Source organism: Asterias rubens, chromosome 5, assembly GCF_902459465.1.
Source record: "Asterias rubens chromosome 5, eAstRub1.3, whole genome shotgun sequence".
In the NCBI taxonomy this organism is placed as follows: Eukaryota; Metazoa; Echinodermata; class Asteroidea; order Forcipulatida; family Asteriidae; genus Asterias; species Asterias rubens.
Window position 1 is genome coordinate 13532771 of NC_047066.1, and position 20367 is coordinate 13553137.

The 20367-nt window shown below is 38.2% G+C and overlaps 1 protein-coding gene across 1 annotated transcript; it reads right to left on the reverse strand.

Annotated features, from left to right (window-relative positions):
- Positions 1-601: 601 nt before the first annotated feature.
- Positions 602-18467, reverse strand: LOC117290390 (protein tirA-like). Its single transcript, XM_033771766.1, has 10 exons — positions 17398-18467; positions 14698-15097; positions 11238-11341; positions 10429-10574; positions 8413-8531; positions 7153-7306; positions 5544-5686; positions 4536-4667; positions 3726-3966; positions 602-3213 (listed from the first exon to the last, which is right to left on the reverse strand). Exons 2-10 carry the CDS (start codon positions 15068-15070, stop codon positions 3075-3077), a joined length of 1551 nt encoding a protein of 516 aa, XP_033627657.1. The 5' UTR covers positions 15071-15097; positions 17398-18467; the 3' UTR covers positions 602-3074.
- Positions 18468-20367: the final 1900 nt, after the last annotated feature.

Sequence of the window (20367 nt, forward strand, 5' to 3'; positions counted from 1 at the left end):
CAAAAGTGGACAACTTTTTTAAAAACCTTTCCCCTTTTCCCCCTATTCTAAAAAATAACATGTGTTTCAAGAAAAGGGAAACTGCATAGGAGGCTTAAATTGCGGATGGACAAGTAGGCCCACACCATGTTATCATCTTCAAGCAACTCGACCCTCCCTTTTATTGAATTTTGACCCCCCCCCCACCCCACCCAGATTTTAAAAATATATATCCAACATATCCAACACCAACACTTTCATAAGTTTGTTCTATTCTTTCCAAATAAGTGTGTCATTAGAATTTAGGTAATTTTGGAAAAATCCAAAGCCTTTTCAAAATTGAACCTATTTCAAACTATTTATTGATGCAAGGATGAGAAAATAAGTGGGGCACCAGTCACAACTTTAGGATGTTGGTTGGTGAAAACTGTTTCTGCTAGCTCGGCAAGAATTTTGTTGTTGATACAATGATGAAATGAAGAGCTGAGTGGTCTTTTTACTGGCTATAGTCATTGAAAAAGTTGAGGCCAATTAAACCCTGAACATATTCGTTGGTGCGATTTTCAATGAACACAAAAAGTCCCAATCGTTTGCAAATCACAAAACCAATGCAGACAAGTAATAATGCCAATAATATTTGATGCAGTTTATTTTCATGATAAAATCATATTGGATCAAATGTAGCTGAAAAATTCATTTCAATGGAAGAAGTAAAACTGACTGAAGTATGATGATTGTAGAAAATGCTTTACAAAAACTAGACCTTGTAATACAAGGTAAATACTAGACCTTTTAATACAAGGTTACGGTCCACCACACTATACTTTGAGGTTGAAAAATATATTATTATTCAACCACAATGTCTATATATATGTACTACACATTTCAGATATTTAAAAGCACCCAAATTTACAAACTTAAACCTCTCAAAGTGCCTCTTGTGGTGGCGATAAGCTGCACTTTAAGGAGAAGGCAAGCTCAAGAGCTTAAAGGTGCTATTTCTGCCCATTTTCTCTTAAAAAAGGCTGACCCTTGACCAAATGTTGTACAGCGTCGCAGGTGCAAGGTGTGCTACTCAGGCTTCATGTGAAGTATGCACTGAACGCCATTTTAGTAATCAACTCTTTGGATGCGATAATACTAACAGATGGGAGTGCATGTATGGAGACAATGTTTACTAAAAATGGCGCCTATTCCATACTTAACAATTTAAAGCTCCAGTTGCCCATCTTGCCCGTTGTGGCATTTCTAATCAGACTAAAAGATTACAATTTGGTTGAGTTGTACCCTGGAGAGTTCCTTTAGAAAATGGAACAAAAAAGCACCAATGCGATGACCCCTCAAGACAGTTCTGCACCACAAATTTATTAAGGGAAAGTCTGCATTAATAGCACCTTTAATCCTTTCATTAAAACCTGCACAGATGGGCAAGATAATTCAAATGTACACTTACAATGATCTTTTTAGTAATTTGTTTATATTCATATTCATTATATTCAACATAAAAGAGAAGTTTCAAAGTCTCTCTCAACAACTCTGTAGCATGGTTATAATTGCATGGTAAGGCTCGTTGGCATTACCAAACACAGAAAAAGGCCATAACCTTGAGATGTTTGGTAAACTGTCATCATCCTATTTCTACCTAATAAAATCAACCTTCATTATCAACCAAATTTTCTTCTTTTTCAACTGAGAGTTCCAGCACAGTCTGATCCTAGGTTCAAAGATCTCGGTCCAATTTCATGGCTCTACTTTCGTAAGCACAGAATCTGCACTTGCGGAAGCAGGGAATTCTGTGCTTACAGCAAGCGTATCTCACCGGTCAGCAGCGAATTTTGCATGTAAGCGGGGAATCAGGATTGTTAGCTTGGAATTCAGCGGTAAGCACAGCCTTGAAATAGGGCCCTTGTCTTTGAACCACAAATCTCCAATCTCTTCTCAAAATTCATCTCAGTCACAGGTTTACAAGGCCTAATTTTTGTGTGTCTGTTTTGTGTGTGTATTTTGTTTGTTTGTTATACTGCGCCTTGAACATCAAGCAGGATGGATTGTACACATTACAAGTCTGTATTCTTATTATTATGTAGGTCTCTTGCTCACAGTAAGATTTCTCATCCCTAGCCATGCCCCAGGGAGGACTGAGACTAAATCTTTTGCAGTGCAAGATCGAGACCATAGCTGCATAAACAGGCACAAAGGGTCTCCAAGAAAATGTGTTATAGAGATCTACTATATAAAAATGTTCTAATTAATAACTTGATTTCATCTTGTTATATAAACAGCCCCTATAAATTTGTTTTTTTTGTATACAAAAATAGTCATATACTCTTTTGACTTCACTACAAACAGTAAAATATGTTACAGTTAAGGCAGGACAAGATCATAATATCAAATGTCTACAAAAGGTCTAACAAAAATGATGTGCTGTATGAAATATTCTATCCGATTGTTATTTAATTTCCACCTTGTAATTATCCAGCTCTGAATACACAAAGAAAATCAGAGAGAAATTCCAGCTTATTCACAAGAAGCCAAAATAATGTCAACATTTGGCTTAGCAGGTTTGATTTTGTTTTGCTCATTAAATTTAACTGATTTACTTCAATCAACTTCAAAAAATAAAACCATACTTTTTTGTTCTCAAAGTAAATTTGAAAAACCTTGAAAACAAAAAACATAAGCTCTGTTTTTCTCTTTTAAGAATTGGCGGCAGCAGACATACTTTTTTTTTTGCAGCTCCAGGGTCTGAACACACACAATACTGGCGAGAACTAAGTAAAAGGAACGTCCAAAAGTCTCCCATTGAATAAATGTTTGAGGACTGTGCATTAATTGAGTAACGACTTTGTTTTCATAGAACTGTCGTTCGCTAATGGATTTACACAATAGGCTCAATACTATGCATGTACTTGAGTATGTGTTCAAAGAAAAATTCTATTTAGCACCCACAAAAAATTAAGAACTGGTTTTCAAAGTGCAGTACGAAGTGTCCTATGAGATAGCTTTGTGCAAAAACGTGGATGCTCCATACAAAAATGGAGGGCAAGTTGTGCTCTAATAACCTACCAACTAACTGACGTATCAACTTGTTCGTCTTATGGTTTTTCTGCTAAATTCTTGATCTCTTCGCTTAGCACTTTGGTGATATGCATTGCCTTCTGAGCCTCTTCACCGCCGATCTTCTCCAGGGCAATTTGAGCAGCTTCCCTTACATTAGAGATGGCATCGTTTCTCCTACATTAAGAAAAGAAATAGAGAAAGAATAATGTTATTGGTTATTACCCATATACACCGATGTGTATGCACTGTATACTCGGTACTTTCCAGAGTTTTGTGTAAAAAATCCACAGGCAAATCACTCGAGTGGAAATTGAACTCACCAATTGACCACCAAGCTAGTCCGGTAGCTAAGAGGCAGTTTGAATCCTATGTGTTATGCTTTCTCATTATGGCAAGAGGTTTTGGTGCCATGTGGTGGTTCAGTCGTTAGACTGCAGGACTTGCAATTACAAGATTGTGGGATCCCCCAAGCTAACTGTTGATTTCAAAATGACTAAAGTATAGTATTATCCTTCAGTTACAGTTACAATATGGGCAAGTCAAGGTCAAACCAATGTTTGTATGAGAAAGATTGGCTGTTGCCAGCTTGGTGTTTCGAGTTCTCTTGACGGGAAGATCATCTAAAAGATCAGTGTGGGTTTTCTTCCTAAACTTCCCCTCCCAGTTTACCCGACTACTCAACTTACCAGAGGTTGACAAGTTCTGAAGCAGCCTCGGATGCCTTGATATGACCCAGGGCTAGGCAACCACCTTCTCTGACCAGCCTGTCTTTGTCCTTCAGTAGATGCATCATGCGTTTTATGGCGTACTTATTGCTTGGTTCTGCTACCCGGGCAAGGGACAGAGCGGCAACTGCACGTACGTTCTCGTCTGGGTCATTGCAAAGATCCAGGAGTGCTTCCACGACGGAGTTACTGTGGAATTTGCCTGATTGAGAGAAAATTGGAATGAGTTAGTTACATGAGAAAAGCAATGTGCTGTTGCAAACTGCTTACCAACCAAATGACCTTTGCAAAATGCTAAAAACAGTAGTTGCCTGACTATTCAACCCTTCTAGCATAGTCTGCCTCAAAGACTACACAAAAATAGCAACAATAATTTCAATGTCTTATTTAGCGCACGTATCTACCAAACAAGGTACTCAAGGCGCTGAGTATAAATACAAACTAACAGAAAGATTGCAATGATGAATTCTGAGACCCAATTATGTAGCACCTTATAAGGGTTAATTTGCAAGGTGCTACGGCGCATTCAGCAGCCACTGCCAGGAACACCGGGATGAATGCTTTCTCTTTTCAATAGGTGCGCTTGGTTTTTGCATGGTGGAAATACAATATGGAAAGGTTTGCGGTAGCACCATGTAATGACTATCTCTAATGAGTTGGGGTGGTTCTGAATAGAACCGTTGAACCAACTGTTGGGAACCACCCCAACCCATTAGAGATAGTCATTTCATGGTGTTACCGCAAACCTTTCCATTTAATTATTGTACTCACTGAGATTCTGTATAGCGTCAATGCGTACAGTAGAGTCCATACTGAACACCTCCCTCATGGTGTAACTCTCTAGGGCTTGTTCCTGTACTCTCTGCCAAAACTCAAATGACTCGCCGTTTACGACGCAGAACTCTACAGCGAGTAGTGAAAAAAATAACGGAGTAAAAATGTCAGAGGAAGAATAATATGAAAAACCTTCTCCCCTTCATATAGAAACTCAAGTCCTTTGAGTACATGTAGGTGCCAATAAATGACCAAGGTGCACAGCCATATTGATCAAGAGTGTTTGTTTGTTTTTTTGGAGGGAGCTAGAGGTCCTGGAAAAAAACCTTGTGGTATAGGACATGAAATGTTCAGTTTTTGATTTCGGAGAAAACCCCCAAAGGGAAAAAACCTGTGCAATCAGATGGGACATGGGGACATTGGGACTGAAAACCCAACCCACACAACTTGCTCCGGTCCGAGGTGAGATTTGAACAGGGGTTCACAGGAGGAGGTGGAAAGGCAGGGAAAGAAACAACTATACGCCAAACCCATATTGCACACTGTGCTATCTGTAAATGACATTGCTTTTGGCTTCAAGTTTTGTGTATGGTTCTCTCTTACACAGCACATATCAACCAAAAAGGTACTCAAGGCGCTTAGTATACACATAGGGCCTACAGAAAGATAGGTTTTTAAAGTTAAATGAATTCTGATACCAAATTATGTAGCACCTTATAAGGGTTTACAAGGTGCTACAGCAGCCACAACAAGGAACATCGAGGCGAACCCCTTCTCTTTTCAATAAGTGAACTGGGGTCTTTTACATTCATTACACAACACATGGAACCAACGGCTTAATATGTCCCATCCGAAGTCCTGACAAAGTGTCTTGCTTAAGGACACAAGTGTCATGGCTGGGGATTCGAACCCACACTCAGCTGATCAGAAACACCAGAATTTGAATTCGGTGCTCTTAACCGCTCGGCGACGACACTTCTGGCCTTACAAAAGAGCATTACTTACCCTTGAAGTGTTTGAGGGACACAATGCCGTCCCCGTCTTCATCTAGCTCATTACAGAGGATGGAGAGAAGCCATTTCTGGTCTACCTTCTTGAACATCTCATCTAGCTCTGTTTGGTAATCCTTATAGAAAGCCTCCTCAAAGCTGAATGGAAGTTGCAAGGATTTAAATGAAAGGGAGAATACATCAATGGTTTTTCGGACAGGTAAATCCCTTCAAATCTTCTATAGTACTAATAGTGGCTTCTTATACAACGCGCATATCCGTCACTCAGTGACCCGATCAAGGCGCTTTAACATACAGTATTTTTCCTGCAAGGTATGCGGGACTATATTTTGAATGAGACATACTCCTTTTACATAGCACCAATATGCTGCCAAATCATACCAGGAACACAGGGGCGAACCCCTTTTCTTTTTGATAAGTGCGCTGGGTTCTTTAACATGCATTACACAACACACAGGACCAAGTACGGCTTTACGTCCCATATGAAGGATGAAGCATCATGGTTGTCAGAACTGGGACTCAAACCCACACTCTACTCCTAATTGGAACGGCCATACATCCTCATGAATTAGAAACCCAAACCAAACAAAACATCAAAAAATCAAACAAACAAACAAACAAACAAACAAACAAACAAACGAGCCACTTCTCTTTTTGATAAGTGCACGGAATCTTTTACTTGCATTACACACCACACAGGTTTACGTCCCATCCAAAGGACACAGCAATAACAGTTAAAGACACTGGACATTATTGGTAATTGTCAAAGACTAGCCTTCACAGTTGGTGTATCTCAACATATGCAGAAAATAACAAACCTGTGAAAATTTGAGCTCAATCGGTCGTCGAAGTTGCGAGATAATAATGAAAGAAAAATAACCCTTGTCACACGAAGTTGTGTGCGTTTAGATGGTTGATTTCGAGACCTCAAGTTCTAAATCTGAGGTCTCGAAATCAATTTTCGTGGAAAATTACTTCTTTCTCGAAAACTATGGCACTTCAGAGGGAGCTGTTTCTCACAATGTTTTATACCATCAACCTCTCCCCAATACTCGTCACCAAGTAAGGTTTTATGCCGATAATTATTTTGAGTAATTACCAATAGTGTCCACTGCCTTTAAGTGTCTAATAGCTTTAGGACACAAGTGTTACAGCCGAGACTCAAACCTACACTCTTGTCTGCTCGGCCACAAGGGGAAAGAAAATGAATAGTTTGTTTCTAAAGGCACTGGCACTTTTGGTATTTACTCAAAATAATTGTTACTATAAAAACTTACTTGGTAAAGAACAATAGAGAGCTGTTGAATAGTATAAAACATTGTGAGAAACAGCTCCCTCTGAAGTGACGTAGTTTTTGCGAACTTTCTCACCCAAATATTAAAAGGCTTCAGGTCTTTTATAAGGCGTAAAGCACACAAAAATGTGCAACAATGGAGTTTTTGATTTCATTATTTTCTTCATCTTCTATGACCAATTGAATCCAAACTTTCACAGATTTGTTATTTTATACATACAGTATGTTGGGACACACCAAGTGAGATTACTGGTCTTTGACAATTACCAAAGGTGTTCATTGCCTTTAAATAAAAGAAATGCAAACTCACTGCTCCCATTCTACAGCCTCTAGCGCTTTGAAGTTCTTCTCCCAGAACTCAACCCTGGTTCTGCCGTGATAGGAGGGCTTGGAGTGGAGGTTCAAATGAGATCGCTGACGCTGGAACTTTGCTCTCTTGTCGGCAACAGCTTCTGAAGTTTTTTCTTAACAAAAAATAGTTTAATAAATGAGATACAAATATTGGATGCACGTCAATAGACCGATCCATTAAGCTCCGCCCCATTGCATATTGACCAATCACAACGCAACGAAGGTCCGACAAATAAGGTCCGACATGCGTGCGCGTATGCTTGGCGCGTGCGGCAGATTGTGCAGAAAGGCATTGGAGAGGCTCACGTGTTCTTGCTCACACGTGCGTCGTGGGCGGAGCCTAATGGATCGGTCTATTACATTGAAGCGGAATAAAATCCTAAAGGTGAAATCTGGACTTTTTCATTTTACGCGACTTCACCTCGTGAATTGGAACAGCCAGATTTCACTGATTGACATTGCATGAACGAAAAGCATTTATTTGCTCACAAATAGATCCTTGCATGCCGTTTGACATTTTTTGTTCACAGCAACACAAAGTAGATGCGGCAAAACCATGCTGACAACTCAAAGTGGACACCATGTAACTAGCCCGCAAAGACCTTGCCTCACAAACCTGGTTTGGCCAGCAGTATATTGCGCCACAGCACCTTGTATTGTAAACCCTTACAAGGTGATATGTAAAGATAGGTATCATACTTCAAAATTGTAGCCCCACAATACCTTGCAAGTAACAAGTAAAAAACCAAAAGCAAACATTTACTGTCAACTACAGGTAATAATAATATTAATAATAATATCAAAGTCTTGTTTAGCGCACGTATCTACCAAAAAGGTACTCAAGGCGCTTAGTTTACATTTTTATAGAAAGATAGGTTATTGAAGTGATGAATTCTGAGACCCAATTATTTAGCACCTTATAAGGGTTTACAAGGTGCTACAGCGCATTCAGCAGCCACAGCCATGAACACCGGGGCGAACCCCTTATTTTTTTCGATAAGTGCACTGGGTTCTTTTACATGCGTTACACAACACACGAGACCAAGCAATGGTTTTAACCACTTAAAAGTGTCTTGCTTAAGGACACAAGTGTCACGGCTGGGGATTCGAACCCACACTCTGCTGATCAGAAACACCAGAGTTTGAATTCGGTGCTCTTAACCGCTCGGCCACAACACTTCCACAGGTAGGAATTCTAACAATACGCATTCTCACTTACTTTCTTCCTGCATTTCAGCCAGCTTGGCCTTGATATCGGTCAGGAGATCCTTCATGGATTGATTGTAGGAAGCACTATCGTCAAACATAAACCACGTCACTGGAGCAAGCTGCAATCGCCTAATGGTACAAGTGGTAACAGATATATTCAATCCAATTCAATTCAATTCAAATCAATATACATTTCCACAAATTACAGAACTATGCTGTAATGCATATTATAAAAGACTGAAAAAGAAAGCAGGAAAAAGAAAGCAGGAAAGCACGTGGAGGCAAGGCCCGAAATAAGCCAGGTACCTTTTAGCGGCTAGCCTTTTAACAAAGAACATGACAGAGGTACATGATTAGGACAATACAAAGATAATAATAATAATAATAATAATAATAATAATAATAATATCGAAGTCTTATATAGCGCACGAATCTACCAAACAAGGTACTCAAGGCGCTGAGTATATACAAACTTTCAGAAAGATAGATAATTGCAGTGATGAATTTTGAGACCCAATTATTTAGCACCTTATAAGGGTTTACAAGGTGCTACGGCGCATACAGCAGCCACAGCCAGGAACACCGGGGCGAACCCCTTCTCTTTTCGAAAAGTGCACTGGGTTCTTTTACATGCATTACACAAAACATGGGACCAATGGCTTTACGTCCCATCCGAAGGGCGAAGCAATGGTTAAGTGTGTTGCTTAAGGACACAAGTGTCACGGCTGGGGATTCGAACCCACACTCTGCTGATCAGAAACACCAGAGTTTGAATTCGGTGCTCTTAACCGCTCAGCCACGACACTTCAGATGAAACAGACGGAGGAAACAAACAGACAGACAGACAGAAAGACAAACAAATTACTGGATGAAATGACACTGACGAAGTAAGCAAAATATTTAAGGAGAAGAAGGGTATAAAAACTATGTTACATATTGGGAAATAAGGAATTTTTTATAAGATGTTTTGAACCTAGCCACAGAGGATGAGGCTTTGATAGTCTGGTCAACCGAATTTCAAAGACGAGGACCATAGTAACAGAGAGTAGTGGATGTGTATGATGTGTTAACCTAAGACTGCAGTAGTGCCAAGTATCAATTCAATTCAATTCAATTATGTACTTGCCCATTAAAAAAAAACAATGGAAAAATTACATGTCAAAACATTGATACTTTTAAAGGATTTTGAGACCTAGATTGGTAAGATCTCCACCAATTAATAACCATACAAACTTACTTTGTGAAAAGGATGCAGACTATTTTAAGAAAGGATTCCTTCAAAGGAACATAGTCTGGATAATTTTCACCGAAAAACATTTGAATCTGAGAAACTATTCACAAATTAATCAGATCGTTTCTTACATTTGTGAGGGTTGGTGTGCATTTGCAAATGCTGTGGCCAGAGATGCTGTCACCTCATTAAAAATGGATGGATTCGTGTGAAAATACTGAGAAAGATTTTTGTTGTTTTCTCCACAAATAGACATTGTTTTTTGAGGTGAAACTTTCACTTTAAGTGACTTTCATAGTATCTTTCTTTATAGTTTTACATTGACATAAAACAATCTATGACCCTACCTTAAAGGCACTGGACAGTATTGGCAATTACTCAAAATAATTTAGCATAAACATTTACTTGGTAACAAGCAATGGAGAGCTGTTGATACATATAAAACATTGTGAGAAACAGCTCCCTCTGAAGTAAAGCAGTTTTCGAGAAAGAAGTAATTTTTCACTAAAATATTTGAATTTGATTTTAAGACCTAATTACATTTTGAGGTCCCGGAATCAAGCATCTGAAATCACACAACTTTGGGTGACAAGGGTATTTTTTCCTCCCTTATTATCTAGCAATTGAGTTAAAAAAAATCACAGGTGTGTTATTTTGTGCATATGTTGAGATACACCAAGTGAGAAGACTGGTCTTTGACATAAGTGTCTCAATGTCATTAAAGCTAAGAACTATTTCTTCTCTTTTTGGAATTGTAAATGAAAATTCTTTAAAAAAAAAGCAATGAACGCTCACATGCCAAAGTCCATGCTGGGAATAACTTCATCTCTGACTTGCAGCGCACATGGGAAGATGGGCTTGCTGGAGACATATGCCAAGGCCAACTCATCTTTGCAGTACTTGGAGATGACCGACTTTGTACTCAGAAGAGACAGGAAAAGCTAGTAACAGTCAAGAAAAATGCGGTAGAATTATATGGCAGGTTGCTGTTATGCCATTTAGTGTGGCACAGTCGAGTGTTGAAAAGGCAGTGGACACTATGGGTAATTTTCACAAAATAATAATTAGCATAAAACCTTTCTTTGTGACAAGTAATGGGGAGAGGTTGATGGTATAAAACATTGTGAGAAACGGCTCCCTCTGAAGTGATGTAGGTTTCGAGAAAGAAGTAATTTTCCACGAATTTGATTTCGAGACCTCAAGTTTAGAATTTGAGGTCTCGAAATCAACCATCTAAACGCACACAACTTCATGTGACAAGGGTGTTTTTTTTCTTTCATTATTATCTCGCAAGTTTGATGACCGATTGAGCTCAAATTTTCACAGGTTTGTTATTTCATACATACATGTATGTTGAGATACACCAACTGTGAAGGCTAGTCTTTGACAGTTACCAATAGTGTCCACTGTCTTTAAAGGTGCATCAGACTCAAGACAAGGTCTCATATAACTGAGTGACTACTTTAATATATAGCGTGCATATCAGTCACTCAGTGATGCTCAAAGGCTCTTCTACATTCAGTATGGATGGTTCAATAAACATTCTGGCCACAAGAACAATGATTTGAATGCAACAAAAAATGTATGCTAATATAGATCTTGACCTTAGCATCAACAATAGCTTGCCCGATCTTGTTGAAGAATTCTACACCGGCCTTCAATCCGACCTCGTCCACCCACACTTTGATGCCAGCTTCTTCCAAGGATCCTGGAGGTGAGATGGGGAAGGACAGCAACAACATTAAACTATTCATTATATCTTTTAAAAAACTGTTTGCCACATTTCTTTTAAGGCAACACCTTTGGTCTTTGGATTTTTAAAATTGTTTTAACCTTTTGTAGATTTACAATAAAACTGACTGTTAAAATTTCAAATTCAAAAGGTGGAATCGTTTTAATGGCATTGGAAACTAGTGGTAATTACTCCATAGTTGAGTCAAGATTTTCACAGGTTTGTTATTTTATGCATTACAAAATGTATGTTGAGATACACCAAGTGAGAATACTAGTCTTTGACTATTACCAAAGGTGTCCAATGCCTTTAAGACGTCGCCAACAATCTGGAGTGGTCCATGCAGGAAGTAAAAACTGCAATCTGAGAATCATTTCAAGCAGAAATGTTTTTCAGATTGAAAATGTTTTTGAATCCCTCTTTTATAAAACCACTCTTTTGAAGGGAATCGTTTTTCAAAAATGTTATACATTATTAACAACTGCAGTACTTTTATTTCTTACAAGTTAGATTTGTTTGTGATCAATAACTTTTGAGTAAATATTGTATTGCAGACGGAAGAAGTGACATGGTGTTCTTTCGGCTTTCGGTGCAGGATTCAAACTGACGGCCTCGTGGCCAGCTTGGCGAGCTGGCCACTCACGCCTGACTGGTTTTTTTTATATTCACCACATAATTACCAGAGTTAAAGGGTCATGATTGGTTTTTATAAACCAGATTTTGCGGCAGAAATGTGCACTATTTAAAGTCAGCAAGCTCTGAATTCAGTGTGTACTTGTTGAGGCAACAATTACACAATAGTCATCACAGTATGGAAAGGTTTGCGGTAACACCATGTAATGACTATCTCTTAATAAGTTGGGGTGGTCACAATACTTTCACTGATGTCATCCACATTCAGCGAGAAGGCAGTAGTACATGTTAATGATTGGTATTGATCAAGAAATTGAATTGTTGCTTTCCAATGTGAAAGCTTATCTTACGGTTAAAGGGGGGTGGGCATATATACATTGGGAAGAGTTAAAAAATATAAATGTTCAGAGATTTGCAAACAGCTAAAAGATATTCATATAGAAGAGTTAGCGGTAACACCATGTAATGACTAACTCTAAATGAGTTGGGGTGGTCACAGTACTTTCACTATGATGTCATCCACATTCAGCGAGAAGGCAGTGGGTTACTTGCACCCACATTTCTGGCCACAGCATTTGCGACGTGCAACAAGGTTTAAGAAATCTGAGAAACTATTAGTGCATTCTTCTCAGATTCAAATGCTTTAGGGTAAAAAATTATCCAAACTATTTTATTTTGAAAGGAAAGACTAATTCAAAATATGTAGTATCAACAAGCTGCAGTGTGTCTCACCTCATTCAGACCTACCAAGCCTCAAGCATTAGGCGTGAGACTCATGCATTAGGGGTCTGTCTCACACTTTCACATGCCGCATGTATTTTCTCATGCATTTTGGGCCAGACAGGGAAAAAAACAAAAACATTGTTTGATCAAAAAATAAACAACAATTATGGGGGGTGGGGGTTTTGAAAAATCTCACGCATATAGCTGGCTTCTGAACTTGGCATTTCTGCTCGTTAATTTTAGGAGTATTACCAGGGTAGACACTATCCACCTTTAATGAATGACTAATGCATAAAAAAGAAGTATTTTATGATTGTAATAAAATGAAAACGAAACTGAAATAAGGGCAGAGAAATGTAGGGGTGGAATAAAGCAGCCCCATGGTTCAATCAATGTAATTGATTGTTGTGTTTGTTTTTTCTTTTGTTTTGTTTCTATTTTAGACCGTGGACACTATTGGTAATTGTCAAAGACAAGTCTTCTCACTTGGTGTATCTCAACATATGCATAAAATAACAAACCTGTTAAAATTTCAGCTCAATCGGTCGTCAAACTTGCGAGATAATAATGAAAGAAAAAACACCCTTGTCACACAAAGTTTTGTGCTTTTCTGATGCATGATTTCGAGACCTCAAATACTAAACTTGAGGTCTCGAAATCAAATTTGTGGAAAACTACTTCTTCTCAAAAACTACGTCACTTCAGAGGGAGCCGTTTCTCACAATGTTTTATACCATCAACCTCTCCCATTACTTGTAATCAAGAAAGGTTTTATGATGGTAATGATTTTGAGTAATAACCAATAGTGTCCACTGCCTTTAATTGCGCCTAGAACACCCAGCAAGGTGGATATGTATGTGCGCTATACAATGTATAGCAAAATCTTTGGGTAGCCTACTTGTGTGTGACTCAAAGACTTATTACCAGAGGCATATGATATGTATTTTGTATTGACATAGGCTATAATATGGTTTAAGGTGATAATAAAAAATATAAGAAGACGTCCCAAATCTTGTACTTTTCCAAACACTAATATGAAAATGAAAAATAGACTGTGTGTATTGCATTTGCTGCTACAATGATGGATTAATTTTTATATATAGCTATATTTAAAGCCATTGGACCCTTTCGGTAAATAAAAAGTAAAAAAAAGTTCACAGATTTACAAATAACTTACAGGGTTTACAGAAGTAGTGGTGAAAGACTTATCTTGAAATATTATTCCATGAAATGCTTTACTTTTTGAGAAAACAGTAAAACAATATCAATAGGAGACTTTCCAACGCTAGGCGGCAGCAGACATACCGGGTAAATTTCCATTGTTTACGTAGTTCTGAACATGCGCATAATTCTGAGAACAATGGATTTACCCGGTAAGTCTGCTGCCCTCTATCGTCCCAGAAAGTCTCCCATTCTCGATAGCGAGAATTACGGATTTATTTTTAACACATGTCATGACGTACGGTAAAACTCGCGAATACAAGGGTGGGTTTTCCCATTATTTTCTCTTAAACTCCAATGACCGATTGAGCCTAAATTTTCACAGGTTTGTTATTTGATATAGAGGTTGTGATACACCAAGTGTTGGCCTTGGACAATACTGTTTACCGAAAGGGTCCAATGGCTTTAATGCAGCCAGCAATGACAATAACAGCAGGCCTATGTGTAGTGCACTGATGGTAGGCTACAGCACAGTGACAGCAGTAGGCACTTAAATTATAGCCAGCAACAAAATCAACACAGACATGCTCTATGAATCCTCCATGTTATATGATACACTGTATGGGTGTGTGTGTGTTATAGTAGTAAAGCACACAGTAGAGAAATTAACTCATCCACTGTACACACTGCGTTCATGCATGTATTGAATATTGATTAGGTTTAGAATCATACATGATACATACTGTACTGATTTCCTTGCACACATTAATGTCTGTACCCGGTATATCTTTATAATTAATGCCCATCGAACTTACCTTTGATTTTCCTCATCTGATCTTTGTCCTGATGACTGTAGCTTATCATGATATCTTTAGGCTCCATGCTTAAAGACCGTGTGACCTGCTCCTCAGCATCTGTACTACTAATGTCTTGTGGTGGCTTCTTCACCGGTTCCCCGCCGCCACTGTCATTCACTACAGCTGCCTCCTCTGACTTCCTTGATGATAATCCCTGGTTCACTTCTATAGTCCCTTCTGATGAAGCCCTTTGCTTGGATGGCGAACCGGTTTTCTGCTCAGGGGAAAGCTCATTAGGGTTGTTTGGTGTGGACGGGGATTTAAGGGCACCGGGAGGGGCGCTTTGGGGTCTCCGCTTTTTGGAACGTTTTTTACTTGAGGCAGTTCCCATAGCTCACTATTACACTAGTAACTGCACCTGTATGTGCAATAATAACAAACACAATCAAATTATTTATTATAGAGATCTTTTTGTACATGCCTGTAACCTTCACAGCTAGGTATGCACACAATGTCTACCCGGTCCAGTGGTTAAACTGTTTGCTGTTGGAGAAATTTGGACTATGACCTTGAAATACATGTATGTACTTAGACTCCATTCAAGGGTGTTATGTTTATAGTCTCCATTCAATGCGTTTATAATCCGATAAATGGTTTGCCCACTGATTCCACAAAATGGGCACACCAACATATCCTGAATAAGTAACTGTACGGGTACAACCATGTAAAATAGATCTTTTTTTGAGGGAAAAGTGTCGATGTAGTCTCAACGTTTTGAACAGTATACTGCTCCTCTTACCCTAGCTGAATAGTTGTCTGATATTTGTTTTGAGGCAAAAACAAAAAGGCCAATAGTATAGTATGACAATTTTGAACTTGTCAAACAAAGTTAATTAACAAGTATGAAATCATTGTTTTAATGTACAATTGAGTAAAAGCGTACAACCCCAAAACTCACGAACAATGATTACTATACACATAGAGCAAGGACATAACTGATCAGTGCACTTAAAGGGGCATGTTGCTTTGGATCAGTCGAGTTGGTCCATGAAAAGAATTTGAAACCGTATGTTATTAAAAGAGTATAAATAGGTTCTCAAAGTAGAATATAATGATCCACACAAATATGCCTCAAAATTACATGTTTTTTTATAGGCTACTCCATAGAATGGCCGACCGTGTTTAATTCCATCATAAGGAAAAACCATACAATGGTAAGGCATATTTGTGTGGATCATAATATTCTACTTTTAAAACATCTTTCTAACCATACAACTCTTTTAATAACAAATGGTTTCAAACGCTTTTCATATGACCAACACGACCGATCGAAGGCAACATGTCCCTTTAATCTGTCGGCCTACACTTCTGAAAGGAACTTCAGGAAGTTATGCCAGGAATGTCAAGTTATATACATGTTAAAATCAAACAATGCACATTGCTTTTGACTCAACTTTTCTATCTGTGAGCCTGTGAACATTTTCAACTTGCAAAAGGTGGTGTTTTTGAGATTATAAAACCGAAAACTTAGAGCGAAAAAAAAAAATGATTGAAATATTTCTGAATCCCTCTGTTATTAACATTCATGCAAAAGGGAATTGTTTCTCAAAATGTAAAAATTATCAACAGCTGTATAGTGCTTCTTCGCCACATCTGGAGAAAAAATCCACTGGATCTGCTATTTTAGTTTTTCTTGTAGACCTACTGGGGAATCTTACTGTCAACAACTCAAAGTTGAATCGCAGACTTTGGCGCCCAATTTAGCCTGTAGTTAGGAAAATAAAGCGCTTGTATTGGAGATTGCTGTCCCTATACAGTTTTTGTATGGTAAAAAAAAAAATAATTTTGTTCTTCCGATATCAAATAAATACCATCCACATCTGCTCAGGATTCTTATAGCATCCATAGATAATTGTAAAAAGAATAAAACATTTAATTTTTAATATTTCTGAACTCAACTATTATATGCGAAAAAAAACCCATAGGGACTGCAATCACCCAGCCACGATTCCACGTTCACAAACTATAGGGGGTGCTTTCCAGGATTTACTACCTAAAAATCATGAAAATTTCAGTTAAAGGGAAGATACACTATTACAATTGTCAAAGACCAGTGTTCTCACTTGGTGTATCTCAACATGCGCAGAAAATAACAAACCTGTGAAAATTTTAGGTCAATTGGTCATCGTAGTTGGGAGAAAATGATGAAAGAAAAACACCCATGTTGGCTGAATTTGTGTGCTTTCAGATAGGAATAAAAGATTTCTAGCTAGAAAGTTTTTTATTATTTTAGTGAGAAATTACCTCTTTTTAAAAAAACTACGTAACTTCAGAGGGAGTTAATTGTTTCCCACAATGGTTTATACTATCAACAGCACTCCGATGCTTGTTACCAAGTCAGTTTTTAACTTAATATTAATTTGTTTTGAGTAACTACCAAACGTGTACTTTCCCTTTAACCAGTAACCAGAAACTTTAGTATATAAATGGAAAGCACCTGAGTCTTCCTCAAAACCCAGCCATTATTTATAATGTAGACTCCACTACACAAACAGTGTCAATTAAAGTACATGTAAGTGCAACTACTGCACACTGCACTGTAGAGCCTAAATGGTAAAAATCAAAGTGATTCTCAACAATGATCATGTTTTAATTGTTAAAGTAAAACATGCATTATTATGTCATTGTCTAATACTAATAACAAAAACCTTGTCCTACCCTGTTTTCCAGTTGGTAAAACTCAACACTCCCTTGGGCTAACACTACAGTGGTGACCTCGACTTCAGTGTAAAATGATAAACGAAACCCAGACACAAAAATAGTCCAGGCAGTGGTATAGTAGGCGTGACAATTATGTGCAACAACTGGGTAACTAGTTCTGCAAAGGAAATTTTCTGTCACAAAAACTCTGTATGCATTTTGGTTTGACCTTAAAATGTACAGTGACAGGAAATTGTGTGGAAATTGTTGGCCTTGAATTTAATTGTATCTCAGTGGCACATACCCTGTGAGATGAACTGTGAAGTATACAGTGTAAAATGTGTTGTTCAGTTGTTTATTTTCTTAATAAAAACGATGAAAATATGTACCATTTATTAAACTATATGCAACTATTTTTTAAAAGCTTGCAAAACATGCACTACTTGCACAGTCTAGTGGTAACACTAAACCAGTTTACATGAATTTTAAAACCTAAATTGTGAGGTCCTGAAAAAAGGTATTTGCTCTCCACAGAAAAATTGGCTATAGAGCGGGTAGGCCTATAAACTTCCTTCGACCTCCGGATTAATGTGCTGGCACTCTCCCAACTGAGGTATAAATTATGTAAACCCTTTTTACAATATTTCCATATAAACTATCTTTATTTGAACAAACAATAATGATCTCGTCTGTTTCATGATCACAAGTTTTAAAAGTTTATACACTGATAATAGAATTAAAAGGTGTTGGTCGGACTCAAATTCTGGAAACACAAGACCACCGGACTGTGAGGGATTCAAGTTTACCGGCCTGACAATAAAATCACTGGACTCGGGCCTGTGGTCCACTGTTAATATCAAACCCTGTAATCTAGGCCCAATTTCATAAAGCATGAAAGCACAACAATTTCCTAAGCACAGAAAACTCTGTTAAGCAAAAAATATCTTACAGCCAAAACACTGTAGAACTACCATTGATGTGACCATAGAGCATCGCTATGACTGATACCCAAGTCATTTCTTGCTTAGCAAAAGACAGGGGCCAATTTCATAGAGCTGCTTAGGCAAAAAAGTTGCTTATAAGCACGAAAATAGCTCGCTTATTTTACACATGTTGCTGGCCAAAATGTCATGCCATATACATTGCTTGTGACTGGTATTTAGCTGTTGTTGACTTAGCATAACAATTGAGTGGAGTCTTGGCCAGTAATCTGATTTTACTAAGCAAGGATTTTTTTGTTTAAGCAAAATGTTGTGCTTATAAGCAGCTATATGAAATTGGCCCCTGTTCTTAGCTGAGTTTTCTGCTAAACAGCTTTATGAAATTGGGTCCAGGAGGATTGACACACACCTATGATAAGCTGCGCCTTGAACACCCAGCAGGGTGGAAATGTGCGCATTACAAGTCTTATTATTATTATTATTATTAAAATGCATCTTTCATTATTAAAATGCTCTTTCATTTGGGATACATGTATTACTCATAAAAGACAGGATGTGGAATCCTTTTGTTCCAGTCGATAGAAAACTGACTGGCCATCGAAAAATGACAAGAGTTTCTATCTACACTCTTACACTGTTAAAACGCTTTCTGTAAGCTCTGGTGATTTTCCGCGATGTGGTACCACATTTGTCATCAAATACAGGATTGGTCTTTGATTCTCCAACGGCATTTAGCCCAAACATTCAAACTCGTTGGATTCCTGGCAACATTTCTTGACATTTTCATCATTTTGCGATAAATTGGAGTTGGGAAGTAAAGCAATTCAGAAGAAAGTCTGGTGTTTGGTACAGCAAAGTTTACAATTACTGATGACAAAATGTAAGTGTTACATACATTTATAATTAGTAAAATAACAATAATATTAATCCAAATAATAATAACATTAATAGCTTGGTTGTAACACACGTTCTAATAGCTTTTAAATTTGGATCAGGGATAAGGAATATATTATTTTTGGTTTTTACCTTTATACCGATGTGTGTTATAGCACTGTATCCTCAGTACTTTCCTGAGTCCTGTAAAAAAATATCACAGGCATATTACTCAGGTGGGATTCAAACCCACGACAATTCTAGAGCAGTGTCTTACCAACTAGACTACCGAGGTTGCCAGGTAGCTAGAGGCAGTTCGAATCCTATGTTTTGGCAGCGGGTACCGCAACGATTATAAGAGATGTTAAATTTGCATCGGGGATACAGAATATTAATTTTGGTTTTTACCCATACACCGATGTGTGTAGCACTGTATACTCAATACTTTCCCCGAGTACTGTGAAAAAAATATCACAGGCATGTTACTCGGGTGGGATTCGAACCCACGACCCTTGCAGTTCTAGAGCAGTGTCTTACCAACTAGACTACCGAGGTTGCCCGGTAGCTAGAGGCAGTTCGAATCCTATGTTTTGGCAGCGGGTACCGCAACGATTATATGTTAAATTTGCATCGGGGATAAAGAATATTAATTTTGGTTTTTACCCATACACCGATGTGTGTTAGCACTGTATACTCAGTACTTTCCCGAGTCCTGTAAAAAAATATCACAGGCATTTTACTCGGGTGGGATTCAAACCCATGACAATTCTAGAGTAGTGTCTTACCAACTAGACTACAGAGATTTCCCGGTAGCTAGAGGCAGTTCGAATCCTATGTTCGAGCTCTTCGTTCTCATCCGCCCAATCACTCTTGTAGCCTCTGTCTAACTTAAGAGGGAAAACTTGATGTTTAGGTTTTTAGGAAATCCTGTTTTTTGGGCCACTGTCAGCTGGGGTCTTAACCCTGGCCCACACTTAAGCTTTGGTTGAGTTCACCTGGAGGCTGGTGGACCAATTAATCACAACAGTTACAGACACTGGACACCTTTGGTAGTTGTCAAAGACCAGTCTTCTCACTTGGTGTATCTAAACATATGCATAAAATAACCAACCTGTGCAGGTTGCTTGCCAGGTAATCTCCCAACACGGAAGGGATTTCTCCAGATGGATCGAAT

Excerpts from the sequence above, each read along its gene's own strand:
- LOC117290390 (XM_033771766.1), bottom strand. The coding sequence starts at position 15,070 with ATGGGAACTGCCTCAAGTAAAAAACGTTCCAAAAAGCGGAGACCCCAA. Across the intron at positions 10,575-11,237 it reads AAGCTATTGTTGATGCTAAG|CTTTTCCTGTCTCTTCTGAG; the intron begins GTCAAGATCTAT and ends GACTGTTACTAG. Across the intron at positions 3,967-4,535 it reads TGACGCTATACAGAATCTCA|GCAAATTCCACAGTAACTCC; the intron begins GTGAGTACAATA and ends TCTCTCAATCAG.